General features: G+C 38.1%; 1 protein-coding gene and 1 long non-coding RNA gene across 3 annotated transcripts in view; one reads left to right on the top strand and one right to left on the bottom strand.

Moving 5' to 3' along the window:
- The window catches only part of GALNTL6 (polypeptide N-acetylgalactosaminyltransferase like 6), a 433,557-nt gene that overhangs the window by 376,260 nt on the left and 36,306 nt on the right, over positions 1 to 20,991 (top strand). For both annotated transcript variants that reach the window (XM_014883994.2, XM_088163591.1), the window contains exon 7: positions 17,458 to 17,575. In XM_014883994.2, the coding sequence (XP_014739480.1) occupies positions 17,458 to 17,575 (118 nt within the window). The remainder of the gene's footprint in view (positions 1 to 17,457; positions 17,576 to 20,991) is intronic.
- LOC148223947 (uncharacterized) lies at positions 2,491 to 16,765 on the bottom strand. Its single transcript, XR_015803159.1, has 2 exons — positions 16,392 to 16,765; positions 2,491 to 15,016 (listed from the first exon to the last, which is right to left on the bottom strand). It is a non-coding gene; the product is annotated as an uncharacterized LOC148223947 (long non-coding RNA).

Below are 20,991 nucleotides of genomic sequence, written 5' to 3'. Positions count from 1 at the left end.
TGGACTCAAAGTGTATGGAAGAGCAGCAAGATGAGATGTACTTGAAAGATTCCCTGAGAACTTTGATGTTGTTTTTCCAATACTTGAATCCATTTTCATTCAATAGGCATTGTCCCTTTTTTTCATTTCCATTTCTAATGGAGCCTGAAATTAACATAGCTTTTTAGTTTCCTTTCTTATTTTCAACAACATCATTGATAATAGTAGCTAGAAATAGCACCAGGAATAGTTTTTGTAAAGCTGGAGGCAGAAGTCAAAATTATTTTGGATAGATCCTGTATGTTGGGAAGAGGAGTGTTTTGAGTTATTTGGTCTATCCCAATATAACTAACACTTAACATCTCTACATTTAAACTAGTTTGTCTAGGGAAGAGGCAGTCCATGTGAATCTTAGTTAAAACCTAATTTGAACTCCTTGGTGTCACCTTATCTTAACAGAGATCCTCTTTTATTAAAAGCTAATGTAAGCGCACTAATTTTCATTTGGGAATTAATTTTCATATTGTGATTTGTATATGTAACAGCATGAAAAAAATTTAGGGGAAGAACTGTAGCAGTTGATTATTCTGAAATTTCTGAAACCCATAGATGAGCTTATGCTACTGGTGAGCAAGATTTTAGTAAGTAAATTTAGCAAGGAAGTCTGACTGGGATGGCTAGTATTTTGATATTCAAAATGCACCTTGACATTTCTGGTGTCTTGTACATTTTCTGTTTGTATAAATAAAGTTGATGTTAGCCATAAGACACTGTCTGTTAATATTTACATTGGACAATTCTGCCTTTCTGAGCCTTTTTCTGTCTCTCTGAGTTTTGTCCCTGTAAGAGTAATGTTAACACTGTACACATCCTTCCAGAGATGTAATAGTGATGGGAAAAGTAAACTTAGATGTCCTTAATACTTTTTTCAAAGTTAGGTAATTCAGTCTGAAGAATGCAGTGTTTTGGAGAGTCTCTTGTTGGGACACAGCAAATCTGTAGATGAAAACAATAGCTGGAGCAGTAGAGTCTCATCACAGTGCCAGAGGCAGGGCTGGTCACTAACATGCTGTCAGATTTTTTAGCTAAAACAGATCCTTGGGGATTTTCATGACAGCTTGCCTTTCTGCACATTGATATTCCTTATTTCTGAATTATTCAGCATTGCTGCTGCTTAGCCAGAGAGTGTCTCTGGAGCATAATTAGCTAAGCAATGGGTAAAAACAGGAAAAAAGAAATGTCCCAATTATATATTCATTGTTTTGTGAGTACTTGAATAGCAGTTTCAAATACCAGCTATAGTTCAATGGAACCTGCAAGCCAGGGCTGGAAAACTCTGGAAAAGATACCCTAGTCTCAGTCAAATTAATACCAAAACTCCTATGGTATGAAAAGTTAAACCTTTCAAGACATGTAAAAACAGACACAAACTAATGTTGATATATGGGGCTATCCTACATCTACCTCATTTTTAAGAGAAACAGAAGGAAAGTCTCTTACTTTCTCCATGTGTTAAATACTTTGGTTGTTCTTTTTGCATGCCTTACCGTTTTTTGGAAATTGAAATTAATATAGTTTTTACCATTATAATAATGAGAATATTTGGCTAGTGTTTGATCTACTACTTCTACTGCTGGAGCTATATATTTCTAAAAAAGAAATGATGTTTCAGGTTTGGGAGCTTGGTAAGTTTTTGATTAAGTGTCTAGGTGCTTTAATGTTTTTCTCATGGTCACTCAGAATATTCCCAGTTGGTTTCCTTTCAATAAAAATAGGCTGGTTTAGTTTGAAGAGCACAGTCTTTCTTGACAATGATTGTGACTCTCTAATCTATGGCAAAAGTTGCTATGAGGTGTGCAGAATACATAACCTCTGTCTTTGCCATGATTGAGGCATGTGGGAAAAACAGGCTTTCTGGTCCTTCATCAGTGCCAAGTGAAACCACTTTGGTTTATCCTTTAGAAGACAGATGTTTGTGTCAGATGGCTGCTGGCTAAAATGAACCCTTGAAAGTCTGAAAAAACAATGTACACACTTCTTGGGATCGAAACAAAATTTTAAGAAATAAAGTGAGAAAATTATTTTTTTTAATTCTGTGTGCACTTAAGTTAAATTACTTCTTGTTTCTTTGACCTTTCACAAGAAGCTTTTAAAGAGGGTCTTTCTTAAAAGCTTTTATTTGTATCACAAGTTTGAGTATTATGAAAGCATCCTACCGAAGTAGAAAGATTAATACTGAATTTTATAGATGAAGCACAGAGTGAGTGACTTATCATAGAGCCCTCAAACAGGAGTATCCACAGAGGACACTGTTGAGGCCAAATTTTGCTACCATATCTTGGGCCTTCTTCCCCCGTTTTCTCCAGCTGTTAGTTTGCTTTATAACTTATTTAATTTAACTAGTTAATTAGCTCTTTGGAAGAATTTTTATTTTTTTTTAATCAAGCATTTCCTGAAATAATTTTGGACATATAGTTCTTATGTGTAAGAATTTAAATAAATGGCACCAAAAAAATTTCACCAATATTTAATGGCAACTAGAATCTCTTTCTCTTGGTCTTCATCTGATGGTTACAGAGTTTTATTATCTTGCAAACAGGTGGAAAATACATTTCAGCTTTCTGTGTATGGTCCTTACAGGAAAGGAAATAGCCAACAGGTTATTTACACTGAAGCAAGGAGAAAAAGCAGCATCATATCAGGTGACTAGGCTGACTGGTCACAACAAAAACAGTTCAAATATGAAACTTCTGATCCCCGAGGATAAATTTCAAAGTATTATTAATGAAATAATTTTGAGCGGCAAAGATGCTCAGAGAGAAGTACATGCAAATATTTTATAAGCCTAAGAAATAAGCTGATTTCAACAAGGAAAGTGTTTTGAATTTGAGATTTCTGAATATAAATGTCAGTGATACTAAAAATAAATGAGAAGAATCAGAAACACTGGCATAAAGTCAAAAGTTTGGTTAGAGTTCTTATGTTTTTTCATTGTCAGAAGTAAGCTTAATGCCTGAGTAAAACATCCTGGAGGACAGGCTTAAAGCCAAATTAGTCATCCATCCATATTAGTTATCTGCAGGAGTGATGTCAGAGCTGGCTCCAGGGACTCTCCAGCTGGTGTTCTCCACATGAAATACTGAGTGTCCTTTCCTGCCCTGAAGGTAGGGTTAATACACTCTGATAGCAACGACAGCAAGCAGAGGAGTGAGCCAGGGAAAAGCTGTTTGAGAAGAAGGTTGTGCTGTCTGTGGCTTCCCCAGGTTCTTCCAGAACTGGGATGATTGTGTGACTCTGATTTCAGGCACCCAGAAACCTGCAGATCTGGAGCATCATTGCAGGTGCCAATGGTACTGCTGGGTACAGTGTGACTGGAAAATGTGGGTATATTCTTCTTGGTCTCAGAAGCAGCCTAAAATCCAGAATGCTCTCAGGAGCGCTCTACCAGGTACAGCAGATGCAGGGATTACCCCAGGGATTTGTAAACCTGACCTAGTGTGAGGAGAAGGATTTGTGTGGTGTGCAAGGTTATGTTTGCTTGCTAAGAAGTTTTGGGACAGGCAAGAGACAGGTTTATTGACTCACTCGGGATGAGGGAAGAAGGGAAAAGAAAAGGATGATGGTATTGATAGAATATTTAATCTATGTTTAAACTACCCAATTCAGGGTGGTTATGGTGGCATTGGGTTAATAGTTAGACTAGATGACCTTGAAAGGCTCTTCCAACCTTGATGACTCTGTGATTTTGTAATCATAAAGAAAGTGAATAAGGTTCTCTTTGATCATGAATCAAAATTTTGTAAAAAATACTAAATAATACACTTTCAGTTATTTAAAATGTAATAAAAAATATTAATATGGGCTTGTCAGGAAGTGACTCTGTCATGGAACTGTAATTTCCTTCTTTGATGGGGGATATGGTGCCATTAGACACAGGGACAAAATGAGCTCCACCAGGTCAGAGGAAGGATACTCCTGCTGTGGGACTGTCTGTCACACTGGTGGCTTGGTGCTGCCTCCTGTGCTTTACAATACCCACCTCCAGGAGCCATGTAAACTCAAGAAAACCCACTACACTCAGGAAAATTTTCTTGTTTTCTAGTGCTTGGGTGAATTCGGCAGTTTGAGGAAGATAAAGCTGTTGTTCTGCGGGGATAAGAACACACACCTGCAGGCTATAGCAGGGTGGGTTAGAGGAATGAGCAGGGAGTTCTCTCCCTTTAGGAGCAGCAAGACATTAGAGACCTTAAGTTGTATTAGGAACTTGGCTATTTAAAAGAACAGGGAGGCAATGATTGTGATGTCCCTTTCAAGGCTTTTGGTATTGCCAGTGTTTCTTTCTCCTAAAGTTGGTAGAGTGTGGATACACCTTTATCATCTTCATTTTTCATCAGATGACCACATGACAGGCTGAGAAGGAGTTGCTATCAAAGAGTATCTCTGAATGGTTTGATGTTAAACTCTGAGATTGCCTCAAATATTGATGCAGGTCCCTGAGGGAAATGGCTCTACAGAACCACACATCTCAGTTGAGTGTCTTCATTAATTATCTGAACAATAAATACTTAAAACCCAAGTAAACTGGCATTGGCAGGGGCTTACAACTCTTTGAGAAGATAGTCAAAATGCAGTATTGGTTGGCCCTGGCAAATTGAAGAAATAATTAGAAGGAAATAACATGAAATTCAGCACTAAAAAGCAAAGAATGCCATAGCTGAGGAGAAACTGAAAGCATGAATGCAAATAGCTAGTTAGATACCACTGTGACAGGAAGGGATGAAAGTGTTATATTGTTAAATAAAGCTCCATTTTCATCGTGTGATGTGTCAACATCCATAAAAGGTGCAGGTAGATATTCTAGTCTGCGTATCTGTCATCCATGTCCAGATTTGACCACCGTGTCTTGGAACCATGAAATAGTTGTTTGGAAACTCCAGATGTACTTCAGAACAGAGAGAACTGAGAGAGGGAGGACGCTGTATCTTTCTGATATGGAAAAAGTCATTAAAAAGAGGATAATGTTGAACTGTTCCAATAGAGACTGGGGCAGGTTTTTCATTGTTCCCCCTTTGTTTATTTACTGAAGTTTGTATCAGGCAAAGGCAGTTTGTAACGTGATCAAGGAGAAAACTGGCTGAAGTTCATCAGTCCTTAATATTTTACAGAGGATTATATTAAAACTTCAGTGGAAGTGGTGTTTTATTTGTGTACAGTTGGGTTTTTTTCTATGAAAATTGCTTTTCCACAGACAAAGAAAAGTGCTTAGTAATTGTTGAACTCTCCAGCTGAGTCAAGGGACTTAATTTAGTAACTGAGATGGAGGGAGGAGTGTTACTAATTCACTAAGGTACTTCATTTATGTGTTTGTTTCTTAAGAGGGAAACATAACATAATAATCAAACCTTTTATGATAAAGTCAGTTTGCAAGGCTTGCAATAACAGGGAATGTTTAACTTGCAAAAGTTTTATTTTAAGATTTCTAATATTGTAAAGCAATTCAAAGAAGAATGCAAACAATATATTCAAAGTTAATATTTGGGGAATGTGTGAAATAATATTTTTTAAAATTGTTTAAAATGTAACTTCCTATATAATAGACCTAAAAACATTTTATTCAGTATTATAGGTCAGTATAGAGGCACAGCTATTGTGGTTTAGTGACTGAGGAAAGCCCTCTTCATGTATCAGTTTCTTGATACGATTTTTGAGAACATCTTTTTTTTGCAAGAATTGATATTTCAAAGGATTATTTACATCAGCAGACAAGCCATGCACTTCCTGAAAATGGATTATTTCTATGTTTTACTACTTACTGCAATAGATTGTATGCTGACTTCTTATTAGAAAATATGTTTGAAAGATCTTACATTAGTCTCCAGCTAGAGTACAAATTAGCTCTGCTTCATCGATAGAACTGTAGCTGGAAAAATGAACTCAAAATCTTTCATGCGAGGAAAGAAATGTTCTTGATTATATTCCTTTCTCTGAAACAGGAGCTTTTTATTACATACATTATTTGTCAAGAATATGATACATATTTCTTGCTGCATACTTAGCTGTTGGCTTTTGTCTTGATAATGAAATGCATACACACATGCTCTGAATGGATCTTGACAGTGGAGTGAACTTCATTATTCCACAGAGAGGTGAAGGAATATTGGCTCGGTTGTGGAGTGTTCATCATGTGGACACCATTGCTCATGGGAATAGGACTTTGTGGAGAATGACATTGTTCATTTGGAGTTTTGCCTGGCACCCATCTTTATTATTAGTGCATGGCAAATAATGTGATGATCTTGAAGGACTACCACAAATGCATACATGGATCTTGTGCTCGCATCCACTGTGTAATTTCAGAGTTGTTCAATTTACTGAAACAAAAATAGGAAGACTTTTTTCAATGTCTCCTAATTTTCTTCTTAGTCATCACTTCAGATGGCAATTAGAATGTAATTCTAATTAATTTTAATTGTGATTCTGTCTATAATTAGAGTCTGTGTCCTACAGCAGACAGGGTCTTTAAAAACTCTTAAAACCCCGAACAGGTGGTACATCCCTTGAATCCATTTCTCTCTGACTTATTAAATCCCCCAGGAAGTGAAATCAAGTCTCAAGGTGAATCCCTCCCCTGTGATGCAGGAAGGTTGCTTTGTTTCTTGCTTCTGCGTGGGGTTTTGGAGCTGAGTTTTCTCCTTGGAAAACACAGGTGTGTAAACCACTCCTGGATTATTGGAAAGGTATCTAAAGGGTATTGGTACAGACAAGGTGATGTATGGAGGAAGAAGACTGCTAATGCAGAGCATGCTGTGTCAGATTTGCTTGAAGCTGTTCTCCCTGCTCTGGAAGGAGAAGCAATGAAGACAAAATGCTGACCTCTGTGAAGCTCATTCTTCTTCTAAGAAAATGTACTTAGTCTTTCTTTCTTTCTTTCTTATTATTATTCTTTGTCAAGAAATTGTACCTTCCAGGTAGAACAGGTTTCCGCCTCCAGGAATAGTTGCACCTGCAAGTGATTGAAAGATGTTGTCAGGAATCCACTTCAACTAAACCCAGAACACCGTTTAGTTGTGACCATATAGCTTTTCTGCCTCTACGGGGAGATTAAGCCTCATCACTAATAAAAAAGCTAAGTTATGAATGGAGTTCTTTTAGCAATACTTGAAAGCAGATTTTCCCCCTTTGGCCTGTTTGCTTTCTCACTTGCTCCTAATATTAATTGTTAATGGAATAACATCCTGTATAATTACGGTGGAAGCGTGGTTCTACTTTTAATGTATAGTTATGAGGAGAAAATATTCGTAGTGTTCTGTTTCATTATATCTTCATTTATAAGCGTAGCATTTAGAAAATAGCATCCTGTGTATAGCTTCAGAATGAAAGCTTTAAATGCAATTCTGTCAATGCTAATGATTTCAGTCTTTGACCTGCAGTTCTGTGTTTCATAATGTACTTATTTGTCTTTTGCAATTTGTATTTAATTGCATGTCTAAGAAGGTTCATGCATAACATTCTTCCTTTAAATCTTTCATTAGTTTTTTTTCTTGCCAGTAGAACGTGGCTGAATGCTACAAATGCTTCAGCAGCTGCTTTACAGCCATAACTCTTCTATCTTATTGCTGGTAATGACAGTCAGCAATTTACTGTGTGTATTAAGTTTGATTCTGTGTTGTTGTACCACTGAAGTTTTTAGGAAAATATTTTCATAAATGTAGGACAACATATGTCAGACTGACCTAACTACTGCTCTTCTCTACAGTCTCTATGGGCTCTCTTCTCTTCTCTTCTTTTCTGCTAGCTGGAGATGAGTGGTTTGAAAATGTTTTCTCTAGCAGAATATTCAGATTTATTATCTTGGTCTTTATGGCATCACAACTCTCCTTTCTGTTTAGCTGGTAGTGAGGGATTATTTTTATTTTAAAAAGTAAATGGCAGGAGTGAAACCTGCTGGTGAGATCCATGTTCCCCAGTTCACACCAGTTGCAGGGAGAAGCATCCCCTGAGAGTTTTTCAGGGATCCTGGTCAAGCTTCCTAGGCAGGGAGTTGGAGAATGAGCTATAGCACAGGGTTGAAGCCAAGTATTCAGGACATTCAGCTCAAGAGATGAAAAAGAAAGAAGGTTATCATGACAGTATAGACACACATCATCAAAAGATTTTTATCCTTTGGAGGATTTTAATCAGCCAGCATAATCTGTGTTGACCCTGGCCACCAAATAACAGATGATAATCTCAAAGATTAAGGGTAGATTACTGCAGCATAATCAAAGGTGGTGTAAGTATCTGTGGGGCTAAAGTAAGTCCCAGGGTGAGAAGCTTTTGGACAGATGGAGCAGTTTGTCTCCTTGAGGGAAACGTGATCTGAGGCCTGAAGCCCATCTGTGTGCTGACACCAAGTCAGGGCTGACAGCAGCACCTCAGCCTCTCACTGAGATTCAATTTGCAACCCCAAGGACAGCCTCCACCTTTGAGGCCGAGAAGCTGGAGAAAAGTGAGGACTCAAGGCCTTAAAGAGAACCCTCAGTTATCTTTGAATCTACATTTGAGTTTTTTCTCAGAGGAGCTAAGAAATCCATTGAATCAGAAGCACTAAGGACTCTTTGTGTAGTCTGTAAAATGATAACAGTATTACCAGTTCCTCCTATGAATACCATCTACTTAGTGAGACTATCTGTCAGTAATTATCTGGATGATATAGACCCCATTTGTTTGAGGTGGTGAATGTGGCCAACAATGGAGATCAAGTGAAATTAGTTTTAGTGAGGTCTGTAGCTGCCATTTCTGACAAAGATTTTTCTGATGCTTGTGATTAAGGATTTGCTTTTTCTGTTGTGTTTTTTGTGTTGATTTTCAGTGGGTTTGGGGCTGTTTTTTTTCTAATCTCTTAACAATAAAACCTGTCTGGGTTAGATTACCTCATTTGGTTAGAGCATGTTGCTGGTAGTGCCAAGGTTGTGGATTTGATCCCTGTACAGGCCATTTACTCGTGGATCCCTTCCAACCCAGAAGATTCTGTGATCTCACCACTTAAAAGAGTTCTTATTACTGTTCAGCTTACCTTCCTGCTAGTTCAGGATTTGATACACCTTTTTTGTGCTTTCTAATGTAATTCTGTAGTGATAGGACTATCTCTAGCACATTTTTTAAAATTATTTGGGCATTATTGATTGCCCAAATCAATTTCTCCATATCTTGAGATGTTTCTTAAAATAACCAAAACAACCATCACACTTTTTTTTTTCATATATTATTAGTCTAGATAATTGCAAAAGAATTTTTTTTTTCTGGAAGCAAGTTTTCTGGAGACAGGAATCTTGGGATTTGAGTTAATGCAGTTGCATTGCTTATATGTTTTTTTTTTCAGCACTCAGTTTTTTCTTCTTCAAATTTTCCTTATAGATATCTGTAGGTTAGGGTGACCCCTCTTGATCCATGTGCTGTTACATGGCAGGCAGTAGGACAGTGCTGGCACAAGAGTATCTGGGCTGTGTGACCTTCTAGATCCATGAAGGAAAAACTTGCAAGGCAGCTGCAGTCTCTGTTGGTGAGTCACCTAAAAGCCAGCAATATACCCAGTCCAGCCTGAGCCCATATCATCTCCCATTATCCTGCTTTTGAATTATTCCCAAAGGTCCCCTTTTGCTAGCTCTTCTTAGAAATGTATCCTGTACCTTCCAGCTAGAAGAGAATTATAGTGTGCAGCTCCTTGGGTGAAGGAGGTTGGCTGTCTCACTGGCACTATGTAGGGATTCTCATTCCCAACTCTGAGACCAGTGTGGTTTGCTCTGCAGTTTCCACTATGGCCTGTGTAAATCAGCAGAGCTCCATGGCAAACTGATTATCTGTATTTGCCTTCAAAGTCAGGTACAGAGTTCACATACTTAGCTTAATTTCACTGCAGTTGATAGTAAACCAGGAAGGTTCATTTCTCTGGTTTTCCACGGTTTTTGTCCATCTTTACAACATCAAATTAAAAGTAGATGTTATCATGGCACAATCAAGTGCTCGACCTCATCAGTTTTCAGCTCCTTCATGCTCCATTGAGAAGTACTTTCCAGTGTTTTTTCTGTCTGTTCTGTGCTTGGAAAACTGTTTTCACTGCTTCACAGTTTTTACAAGAAAATATTCTTGTGCCTCTGGTGCAGACTGGGAGAAATCTAATGCCTGGCTCCCCATTACCCTCCCTAATACAGTAACACAGCAAATTATAGAGCTTTAATAAACGGCAATGATGCATCTAAGAGAACGTTTCCAGGATCTCAGAGTACCTTTGGCTGCATATTAGCCTCTTCAGGCATAATTTTTTTTGCCCTCTTAAAACTTAATGTTCATGAAATCTTTGACCATTGGCAAATGGATGAGCCATTTTTTGTAGCAATAGCACAGCTACACGAGCTCTAGCCTCCTTCCCTGTCAGCATGAAATCTTTTCAGGCTTCTGAATTAATCCCCAAAGACAGACATAAATGAAATATTAAAATTACCTTTTGTCCCCACTTCCTGCTTGCGTTTGAAGCAGTGTTTATGCATAAGGGTAGAGTGAGGGCACTTGCTGACAGTCCTATGGAAGAGCTGATCAAAGGAATAACATCCTCAGCTCCATTGCAGATCACAGGCATATCATTAACTCTATGTCTCATCTGATTAGCCTACTGTGAGAGCTCTGTCTGCTTGAGTCAGAGTCACCAGGGGCGGTCTGTGGGACCCTGAAGAAAAGACAATGCCATTGGAATGCTAGGCAGCAGCATTTTTAGAGACTTTGCTAAAAAATCAGAAGGTTACCTTAACTATATTTCCACTTATTCAAAATCTTTGCAATTCAGAAATGTTCTGGAAATTGCCTTCACTAACTATTCAGTCTGATCTGGTGTGTGAACAGTGGCAGGACCAGAAATGAAAAACTTCTGAAACTCCAGGTGCCATTTCCTTGCAGTGCTTTAATACTAACACTTCTCATTTGCCCGCCTGAATCAATTTGGTATTGCACAAACAAAGCCAGAGCCTGAAACACTGAAGGAGATCCAGAGCAAGCAAAGGCTTCTCTTCTGTGGAGTTTATGGTAGTGATTGCAATTCAGCTGCCTTGTTGGTCTTTTTTCAAAGTTCCTAACTGCTACAAATAGACAGGTGATGCTATACAGTAGCATGTAATATTCAGAAGGGCTTCTTTTCCTCGCTGGTCATTCCTAAAACCAGCCAAGCTGCTGGATGTACACCTTATGTAAAAAACTATTTTGGGTGGGCTGAGATGTCTTTAAATCTACTTTAATCTGCCATAAGTATGTAATGTTACAGAGTTTTAGAAAACGTAGAGCTATAGTAATCCAAATAACTTAGTCAAAATCACCTGTAACTTTTGGCAGCCTAACTGATTGGATTTGTAATCTAGGAATCTGTCTTGGGAGGACGAAGTCTAAATTAAAGGACTTTTGAAAATAACCTATTTTCAGGCCAGTTGTTATATTTCAAATGGAATCCTTTATTATCTTCAATGAAATTGAAAATTTCTCCTTGAGTTTAAACTTTGCTTATGGTCCTATACTGGGCTTAATTAAATCAATAAAGCAAAAGTAAGCCCTTGAAGATAATTCTCTGGTTTATATCTCTCTGTCTAAAGAGGGGAAGAAACATTGGGTAGAAATTCTGTTCAGACACTGCCCCATATGTTCTGAGAGAGCTTTCTCGAAGATAGTGGTGGGATTTAATGAACAGTTGTTATTCATAGAAATATAGAATCAAATCAAAGCTCAACAAAAGCCAGAAAACCTAAAATTCCTATTTTAGGGACAGTTGATACTATTTTGCCTCCAATCTATCTTTATTTCTCCATTTAATTTTCAAAGCTAATCTTTTCAAGGGAAAACTATGAATGCAGATAATACCCATCAATATGAAAATGTGCTAAACGGACAAAGTTGTTTCAAGTTGTGTTTAGAGGTTGTTTTTCTTTTCTCCAGCAGTTCTTACTTCCGACTAATAGATTGAAGGATTTTTTTGCTGCTGTTGAACTCCACATGTCCAAGATCCATCTGTCCTCATGACATGAATGTGGCTCGGCTGAGGTGCGGCTCTCAGCTCTGCTTTCTTGCTTTTGCAGCACTCAGGCCTCAATTTTGTGAGACTGTGCATTAGATTTGTCTCTTTAGTATGACTTTCAGCTGTTAATTTGCTCCCTGGTTTTATGCTTCTGAACACTGTTGCCTGCAGGACATTTCCAGAAGCTTTCATGTACTTTTTGCTTCAGGATGCTCATTTGTGCTGACCCACCTGCTCAGTTTGAGTGCTGTAGATCTCCTCTAACAATAATTCAGACAGATTTCCCTTGGATTATGAGAGTTAACCATGGGAAGGGGAAACTTTTTCCTCAGTCTTCCATCTCTACCCAGCTCACCTCTTTTTCATTACTTTTCTAAATATGAGAAAAAAGGCTAAAAGGGCCTCATCACCCACATAAGGACTCATTGCTTTTTTTATAATACAATTTTTAAATGAAGTTTAGCCGTGTGGTAAGAAAAATAAGAATGTGTGATGAAATTACAGTGGAAAACTCTATAAACTGAAAGTCATGCAGTTTTAGAGGTTTCTTTGTAGTTGACCCTCCACGGCTTTCTGGCTCACCATTTGAAGAATGGGGTTTTATTGTAATATTTCCCAAACAAAAGTGGAGTTTAAAAACTGAGTGTGATTATAGAGAGACTTGGGAGTTAAATTTAATACAACTTGGCTGCTACATGTTTCAGCACAATGATCATTTGAACTGGTAGTTTGCATACATTTATCTAGGGTAAAATTTGTTCAGAAAAAGGGACGTTTGAGTTAAAAAAGAAAGAGTAACTGCCATAGGCTAATGTCACAGAGACAGATTTTACTTTCTGAATGTTGATGATTTATAAACATTGAAACGGGTCATGTTGTTAGAATGAATAAAACATAAAACAATGTCTTACAGAAGTATTAAACGATAAAGAGTTGGTACATTTAAAAATGCATTTTAATTGTATTTGATTAGAGAATTAAGTATATAAAATATTCCAGATTGGGGGTTTTTGGGGGTTTTTTTGCTTCTTGAGAAATTCAGGAAGACTTATCAATATTCATTTCAGCTACTTTGACATATTTCCCTATGCACATTATAGAAACTGTCTTTTGGGGGAGCAACCACTAAATTTTTATTTTTGTCATCTTTTTTCTTAACCTACATCACTTTCTTGCCGTCTGATCAATTCATCTTAATTTCAGTTTGGTTTACTTCTGCATTCACTTCTTCTGAGTAGCCAAGTCTGTCACTTACATTACACATACATAAATTTTAATTTTCAGGTTTTTAGAACTTTTATCTAGGATTAGTGTTAGCTTCTGCTATTTGCTTTAAGAATCTTTGATACAGTATCAGGAATCACTGCAGGGAGGACATGGAGCAGTCACCAGTGAAACAAGGTAACTGAATTTATCCCCCCTCCTAAGGTGCCTTCATGTGGCATCACTAGGACAAAAGGACACTTCTTGCTTAAGAAGACATTGAAATTCATTATAGAAAATGCAGAAGCCTAGCTCAATGCTGCATTCAGTAGGTCACCAGTCATTTCTGGGGCCGCTGCTGTGCCAGCAGCAGCATGGCCCCTTTCCTCCTTTTCCATTAAATCCCTGATGCCACAAGGTCAGTAGGGCCTAGTCCTGATTTATGCTGTGGGCTATTTGCCTTGTTTCTGTATCATGTGCCAGTGGGTTTGGCACTGAAGGTCAGTTTGTCTGATGTGTCCTGTACGAGATGGATTCCCCTCTCCAGCGTTCAGCCGTCTCTGTTCAGTAGTTCAGCACAGAGCCTTTAATCAGTCGGGGTTATACAGAGAGGTGCAGAGTGCAGTATGTGCCATTCCCTGCATTCGATAATGGCCAAATTTCAGCTGTTTTGGGCAGGTGGTTCCTATCAGTGCACCTGCTGTGCACGTCATCCAGCACAAGTGCTTTCCCATTTTCATTTCTCTTCTTTTCGTTCCGCAGGCTGTCAAAGCTTCTCTTCCCTTTTCACAATCCTTTAGTTCCACTGTATGTATCACTCTTGCAGGGCAATGATTCTAAACCCTGCTATGCAGTTCGCTTATTTGCAACATACCACATTTGTTTCTAATGCAAGAAGCTTCTCACTCCTTTGAAGTTCATGTCATTTTTCTCTTACCTTGGAAAGCAGTAGTTGAGATTATCTCTTTCCTTCCTCTGCATGTTAATTGCAAGCAGTTATAAAAATCTTTCCTGGCTACAGTTTGAGCTACTGCTGCACTTCTTTTAGTGCAGTTTTTTGTTTGTAAGCTGCCTTTTTCTCAGTCTCTCTTTACTTGCAAAGCAAGTTTTGTTGGGTTTAGGGGGCAGGTTTTACACTCTAACTTAATAAAATTCTTTTTCTGTCTCAGTACAGCAATCTTTGACCACCTGGGCCATTTTTCAATCAGCTAGCTTTTACTTCCAATATTGCTCTTTCATGTATATTCAGTGATTCTGTGCAGTAGTTCTCATGTGGAAGGATTTTTACAAATATTTTTAAGTTGAGAAACCTTACCCTTCCAGCTTTTGTGATGTTTTAAGAGTATTTGTCCTTTTAATGTTTTGACCATAAGCACTTTACAGCTTTCCACTGTAATTACTCACATAATATTATGCTATAATAGCTCAAGTCTGATTGTTTAAGCATCTGAGTAGGACATTTCATGAAAAAAATACTTCTACAAACATGGCTTTGTACTTGACATTTCTATACAGAAGCCACTAAACAAGAGATTAATTCTTCTCCTTTGGGCTTAGTGCAGTTCTTTTTTCTGTGTTAGTGATCCTATTGATGCATAAGGACTTTTCATATCAGCCACGATTGCAAGACTGAGCTCTTGTCTTCATATTTTGGAGACAATTTAAGGCCTGTTCAGCAGTAGCTGCTTGTGGTGTGGAGTGGAATTCATGCTGTGCCAAGCACTCAGTTTCACACAGTTTATTACTAATTCCACTCTAATGAAAACCAAAAGGCCATCCTGCTTTTCCTCTTCATTGCTCTTCCTACAAAACAACAAATGTCAGAACATCTTGTGGAATAGAAATTAATGGAGCAACATTACATTCCATTTCTTCTCTTATTTTTTAAGGAAATGCAAAAAATATGAGCATGCTACTGTTCCAGTCATTAGGTAGTTTTGTTAATTGCCATAAATGTTCTGAACTTTCACATCTGAAGAACAAGGGGTTTTGTTACTCAGTATTTATCACTGGAAAAATCTGTCGATTCAAATATAATTTCTAAGTATTTGCCAATTATTTTGGAATTTTAAGTCTCTGGAGTTTTTTATCTTCCATCTGATTTACCTGCGGCAATTGCCCTTTTTTACAGGCCATTCACAGTACCGAGAGAAATACTTTGGAAAGATACTGTATCTATGAGAATCAGAGAAATCCTGCATTTTTCCAGTGATTTCTGGGACTCCTTTTCTTCTGTCAGTAGCAGTTTAGTTATTCTCTATGTAAGTCCTTCTTTATAAAATGACATAATGTTTTGATTATTTAAAACCTGAAGTCAAAAAGGACATGTTGTAATTAGATTTACTTTGTAAGGAATTGAAAATGTATTGTAGTAGTCAGAATCCTCAGGGGAAGGTTTCTAATAAAATCTCCTTTGAATTTATTCATATGTGGAAATACAGTCAATATTGAAATATGAAATGTCAATAAAAGTAAAAAAGTATTAGCATTCAGTGTATGTTACAGTGCACAGCCTTGCCAGTTTGGATTTTTTTCACGAAGATTTGTTTCTCAAAGCTTCTGTGTGGTTTTAAAAATATAATCTCTAAAGGAAAATGAAATTAGTCTGTAAGAGTCATGAAAATGGGTAGTTTAATTTCTTTTTCTTTTTTTTTAAGCTGCCATATAGAAGTGAAAGGAAAATTATCCATAATGTTTCTCATTACCATGAATGCAAATGAGGGGATAATTTTCTAACATTCATACGTGGGGATTCACTGGCTGCCGAATTGTGGCAGAGACCACTCAGCTGTTTGCTTGCTATTTTGTCATCTCTACTACTTTTGGATAAAAGACAACAGTATAAAAAAGTGTTAAGGCAGAGAAAATATGGCAGAATGTTCCATTAACATGATGTCCTCCTCAATAAATTTCTAACTTATGCATGGAATCCTGAAATATTTACCAGTCTCAAGTTCATTGCCAAATCCTAAACCAGTGGCAAAGGGGAAAGTTTTTATTTTCCAGTCAGGATTTCTGGGATGATACCATCTGCTTCCATAGCCCCAAACAAACCACCAGCAGTAACTCAAAACAAAAATGCCCCAGGATGGAATATTTTTCCCTTGGGGCTTCACTGTTACAAGACACAGGGCATAGGACCCAGTTTCATGTCAGCTGTCTGCTACGGAAACATTACCTGGAAGCCATCCAGGTCTCCCATGGCTTTGTCTTTTCTTCCCTCTCTGATCAGCCATCAGCATGAATGTGTTCCTTCTGGCCTCTTGCTCTAAAACTCATAAGGCTAGTGTTGATCTGCACTGATGGAATTGCATAGTTGGGTTGGACTTTGTGAAGCGTGTTGTTTCCCTCCTGCTCAGCCTTGATGCCTTTGCATTGCCCTTCCACCATGACTTCAAGGAATCAGTTCAAGAGCAACATTTGAATCCTGAGAGCTGTCAGTGTATTTACTGCATTAGAAACATGGTCTTCTTGGTACTGAAAGAAAATGAAAAGGAAAAATGCTTGTTTTCCAGTACAAAATTTCTGCTTATAAATTTAAAATATGTTTTTGTCATTATTCTCTAACAATAACTTTAAATATCTAATTTGTTTTCTATGTTGTCTATGAAGAAGACAGAGTAAATTGAAGAAAATTCCACATACTTATTAATGAAATAAATAGAAACATGGGAAGCATAGGAAATTATTTGCTTATAAGTGACATTACCACTGTGAGACACATTTGAGGAGTTATAAATGTTTAGGAAAGCAGATGTTTAACTCCCAAGAGCTTCTCTTCAGCCGTCCTCTTCCACCTTTCTGCCTTTCTCTAGCCAGCACCTATGAGACTGAAATGAAAACTTCTGCTCACTTTCAAATGCACATTACTTCACATGGAGTACTCAGACTCATTAAGTACTTTGGCAGGTTTCCAGAGTCCCTTTCTTTCGCTGTTACTTAGCAACAAACAAAACTTTTGGAGGGGCTATTGGTTTCTTGGGCTCAGTTTTGTTGGGATTTTTTTTTTAAAAGGATTTTGTGCATGAGTGTCTATCATTCTCTATATCTGCCACATTGCCTATTTCTCATCTAGAGCCCCTTTTTGGATGAATAAAGGTGAATATTGTTTGGTTACACTATTGTTCATCTATGCCTTTCATAGCTTTGCAATTCAAACAACATCCATACAAACACACCCAGAGACACACACACATGGTCCAAACATCTTCATCATTGTTTGTGTTGCTTTATTCATCCTCCAGGTCTCCTGTAATGGCTGGAGGTCTGTTTGCCGTTAACCGGAAATGGTTTTGGGAGCTGGGAGGCTATGATCCAGGATTAGAAATATGGGGAGGAGAGCAGTATGAAATCTCCTTTAAGGTAAGTCATCAAGCCACTTTATAGAATACTTCATTGCTGGTGTTATCATAATGCTCTTATTCATCTGGGCTTCTATCTTTTTAAACTAAAATTAATTTAATACAATAGTTCTTTTTTATTAGGAATTTCCACAGTGCCATAAAAAATTGTTCCAGAAGCTATACAAAAATCACATTGAGTGCAGCTCCCTCTGAAAACGTGGTAGTTTGCCACTGTCAAAGAATGAAGTTCCACCTTTTTCCTTTTATCAAATCTTCACTACTTACCTTTGCTCAGATGCTGTGTTTGTGCTCAAGTGTGGAGCTCAGTTCAACAAGCCAACAGAGAACTAATCCAGCAAAAAAAAAAAAAAAAAGGAATAATTTTTTCTGTCCAGATCAACAAGTTTAATCATCTCTGGGGATAGGGTCCCTTGGAGTCAGCTCAAGAAAATAGGTGGAAATAGAGAAAGTCATAGGAAGAAAGGCTCCTTTCAATAGCAATGGATCACTAGAACAGCTCAGCTGCCATGAGCTGTTGTCTGCAGGCCAGCTGTTCCAAAGCAGATTTTTTAAATTGCATTTAAGTTATTGTAATGACATATGGGGAGTTGTCAAGTGCTCAGGTTATGTACAACCAGCCATGTTATAGTGTACCCTCATTTCCTGTGTGTGGGTGTGTGTACTGAAATCAGTTACTTGGCATTTACGTGTAGAGCTGAAAGTCATGTTACTTTCTACATGTAAAACAAGCTTTTGTATTAGTTTGCTGAGGACTAACATGTCTAATTCTGAAAACTGAGTTTACTTTCCAGTATACACAAGGACATAAAAAATTTACCTCGTGGTCTCTACTTGCAAAGTTTTTCAAGGACTTGATAGAGTTTCATGACTTGGATGATTTGAGTCAAATGTATTTGGATAAAGCTTGAAACTGAAATTACAATTCAAATTTAGCTCCAGGATCTTTCCAGCCTGCTTCCAAACTCTGTCAGTGTAAAGCTCTTTAAATATATTTAGCATGTCAGCCACAACTAATATCAGATATCTTGCTGAATCTGAGTTTCAGCTGCAATTAAAACAGTGCTGAGGCCATTTTGTTGAATGAAATGTACAGTGTTACTCAGCACTGGTTTTCCAGGTTGTCTTTACAGGAGTTCCAAGAACTGCAAAATGTTTTGCATTAACTGGCTTACTCTCATGTTTCTCCAAATCATTTCTATACCTCGGCAAAATAAAACAGGAAGGCAGGGGAAACTCAATAGCTAGACCATATGTTTAGAATATATTGATTTACTTTCTGTCCATTTAGATTGTTTCAGAGGCAAATATAAATAATTACTTAAAGTTGTCAGAATGGGCTCTGACAGATCACGCATAATTTTATTATCCTATTTCAAATATTCCTTTTATTCATCTTTGCATATAATATACTTGTTGTTCTCTCCAGATTTTGTATAGAAATCATGGTAACACCACTGGAAATTGAGACACCAGATTGTCCCAGTGTGTTTTGTTCAAGTTAGAGGGGTTTCTTTTGGAGGCAGCTGTGTCACATTGGGTGTTATTTCAGTCATATCTCTGAATCTATCTCATTAGTATATAATGACCTCAGGATCCTTGTCCTTTCTTACTAGTATTAAAAAAAAGAAAAAAGTAGTCATTAGAAATGACTGCCAAATAGGACTAAATTCCTATTGGAAGAGTTTAAGAAGTGTAAATTTTTTTTAAAAAGATTGCTGTTTGGTTTGGAATAACTAAACATTAGGAAAAAATCCCAGAGGTGGAAAAGAGAAACAGAAAGAACTGGGGTTTATGATGTCAGAATCACCACTGTCAGCTTGTGAAAGGTGTCTGCTTCAGCAGATTCTACTGTAGCTATAGATTGAGTCATCTTAAAACTTATTTGAATGAGGACAAGTTAGCCAGATAGTTCAATTTACCAGATCTGTGCACAAAACTTGGTAAGACAGTGGACTTGCAAGGTATTCCAAAGTCAGTGAAAGTCAGTGAAAAAGCCAGACTGGTTCAGCTTCCTCGGCTTCACTCGAGTGAATCTAGAGATGACAATTTACTCTTTCTTAGACCGTCCATATCTATGGCCTGTGGAAGTGTTGTCAGATGATGCTCTGTGTTGATGCCACATCTTACATTAACTTGCGTGGCAAACAAATATTTTGGGTACTCTGGATGGTGATGCAGCCATAAACTGTCTCAAAATATGACCTCTTCATTAAATAGTTTCTTAGGTTATTTTTTACATAAGAAAGTGTTCAGGATTTTATTCTTTGGCAACATCAGGATTAATTTTTTTAAATTAAAAGGGTGTATGACATCTTGCTGGCAGTATTCTTTGGTGTGTGCTAGACTTGTGAAAGCTGGCAAAGCACTGGAACTCACCTGATTAATAGCATCTCTTCACAATAATAAGGAAAGATATTATTTAGAAAATCATAAATTTAAATCTATTAGACAGGCCCAGTTTATGCAGTAATCACCACAACACAAAGCCAAATATACTAATGTCCTGTGTTTCCTGAAGGCCCTTGTGGCTGACCAGGCTGCATGCCTGGTGCCCAGCAAAGCTGCTCTAACACTCCCCTCCTCATGTGAGTGAGGGAAAGGAAATATAACAGAAGGCTCATGGATCAAGAGAAGGAGAGGGAAAGATCACTCACCAGTCACCATCATGGTCAAAGCTGGCTTGACCAGAGGAAAAAATATTTTATTACCAATCAAATCAGAGTAGGGCAATGAGAAATAAACCCAAATTTTAAAACATCTTCCCCCACCCCTCCCTTCTTCTCAAGCTCAACTTCACTCCCTGTTTTCTCTTCCTCCTCACTCTTAGGAGAATGGGAAATGGGGCTATGGTCATTTCATCATATGTTGTCTCTGCTGCTCCTTCCTCCTCATGGAGAGGACTTCTCACACACTTCACCTGCTCCAGCATGAGGTCCTCCAGGGGCAGCAGGTGGATCTCTGTGATCTCTGCTCTGCCATGAACATTTCAGAGGCTACAGGGACACAGCTGCCTCACCATGGTTTTCACCACAGGCTGCAAGGGAATCTCTGCTCTGGCACCTGGGGCATCTCCTCCCCCTCCTTCTTTCCTGACCTTGATGTCTGCAGAGCTGGTGCTCTCACATATTGTCACTCCTCTCTCTGGCTAGAGCTGCACAGTAACTTTTCCCTCTTCTTAAATCTGTTATCCCAGACCGTCGCTGATGGCCTTGGACAAGGGCGAGTCCATCCTGGAGACAGCTGCCATTGGCCCTGTTGAACCTGAGGGAAGCTTCTGTCAGCTTCTCACAGAAGCCACCCCTGCTACCAAAACCTGGCCACGCAAACCCTATGCAATCCTTTGCACCAGACATCCCTTAGGCATTGTAAATCATACCTTAACAAAAATGCTAATAGTGATTCCCTAGCCTCTTG

Source organism: Sturnus vulgaris, chromosome 4 (assembly GCF_052056855.1).
Source record: "Sturnus vulgaris isolate bStuVul1 chromosome 4, bStuVul1.hap1, whole genome shotgun sequence".
NCBI lineage: Eukaryota > Metazoa > Chordata > Aves > Passeriformes > Sturnidae > Sturnus > Sturnus vulgaris.
This window is presented reverse-complemented; position numbering and strand designations above follow the sequence as displayed.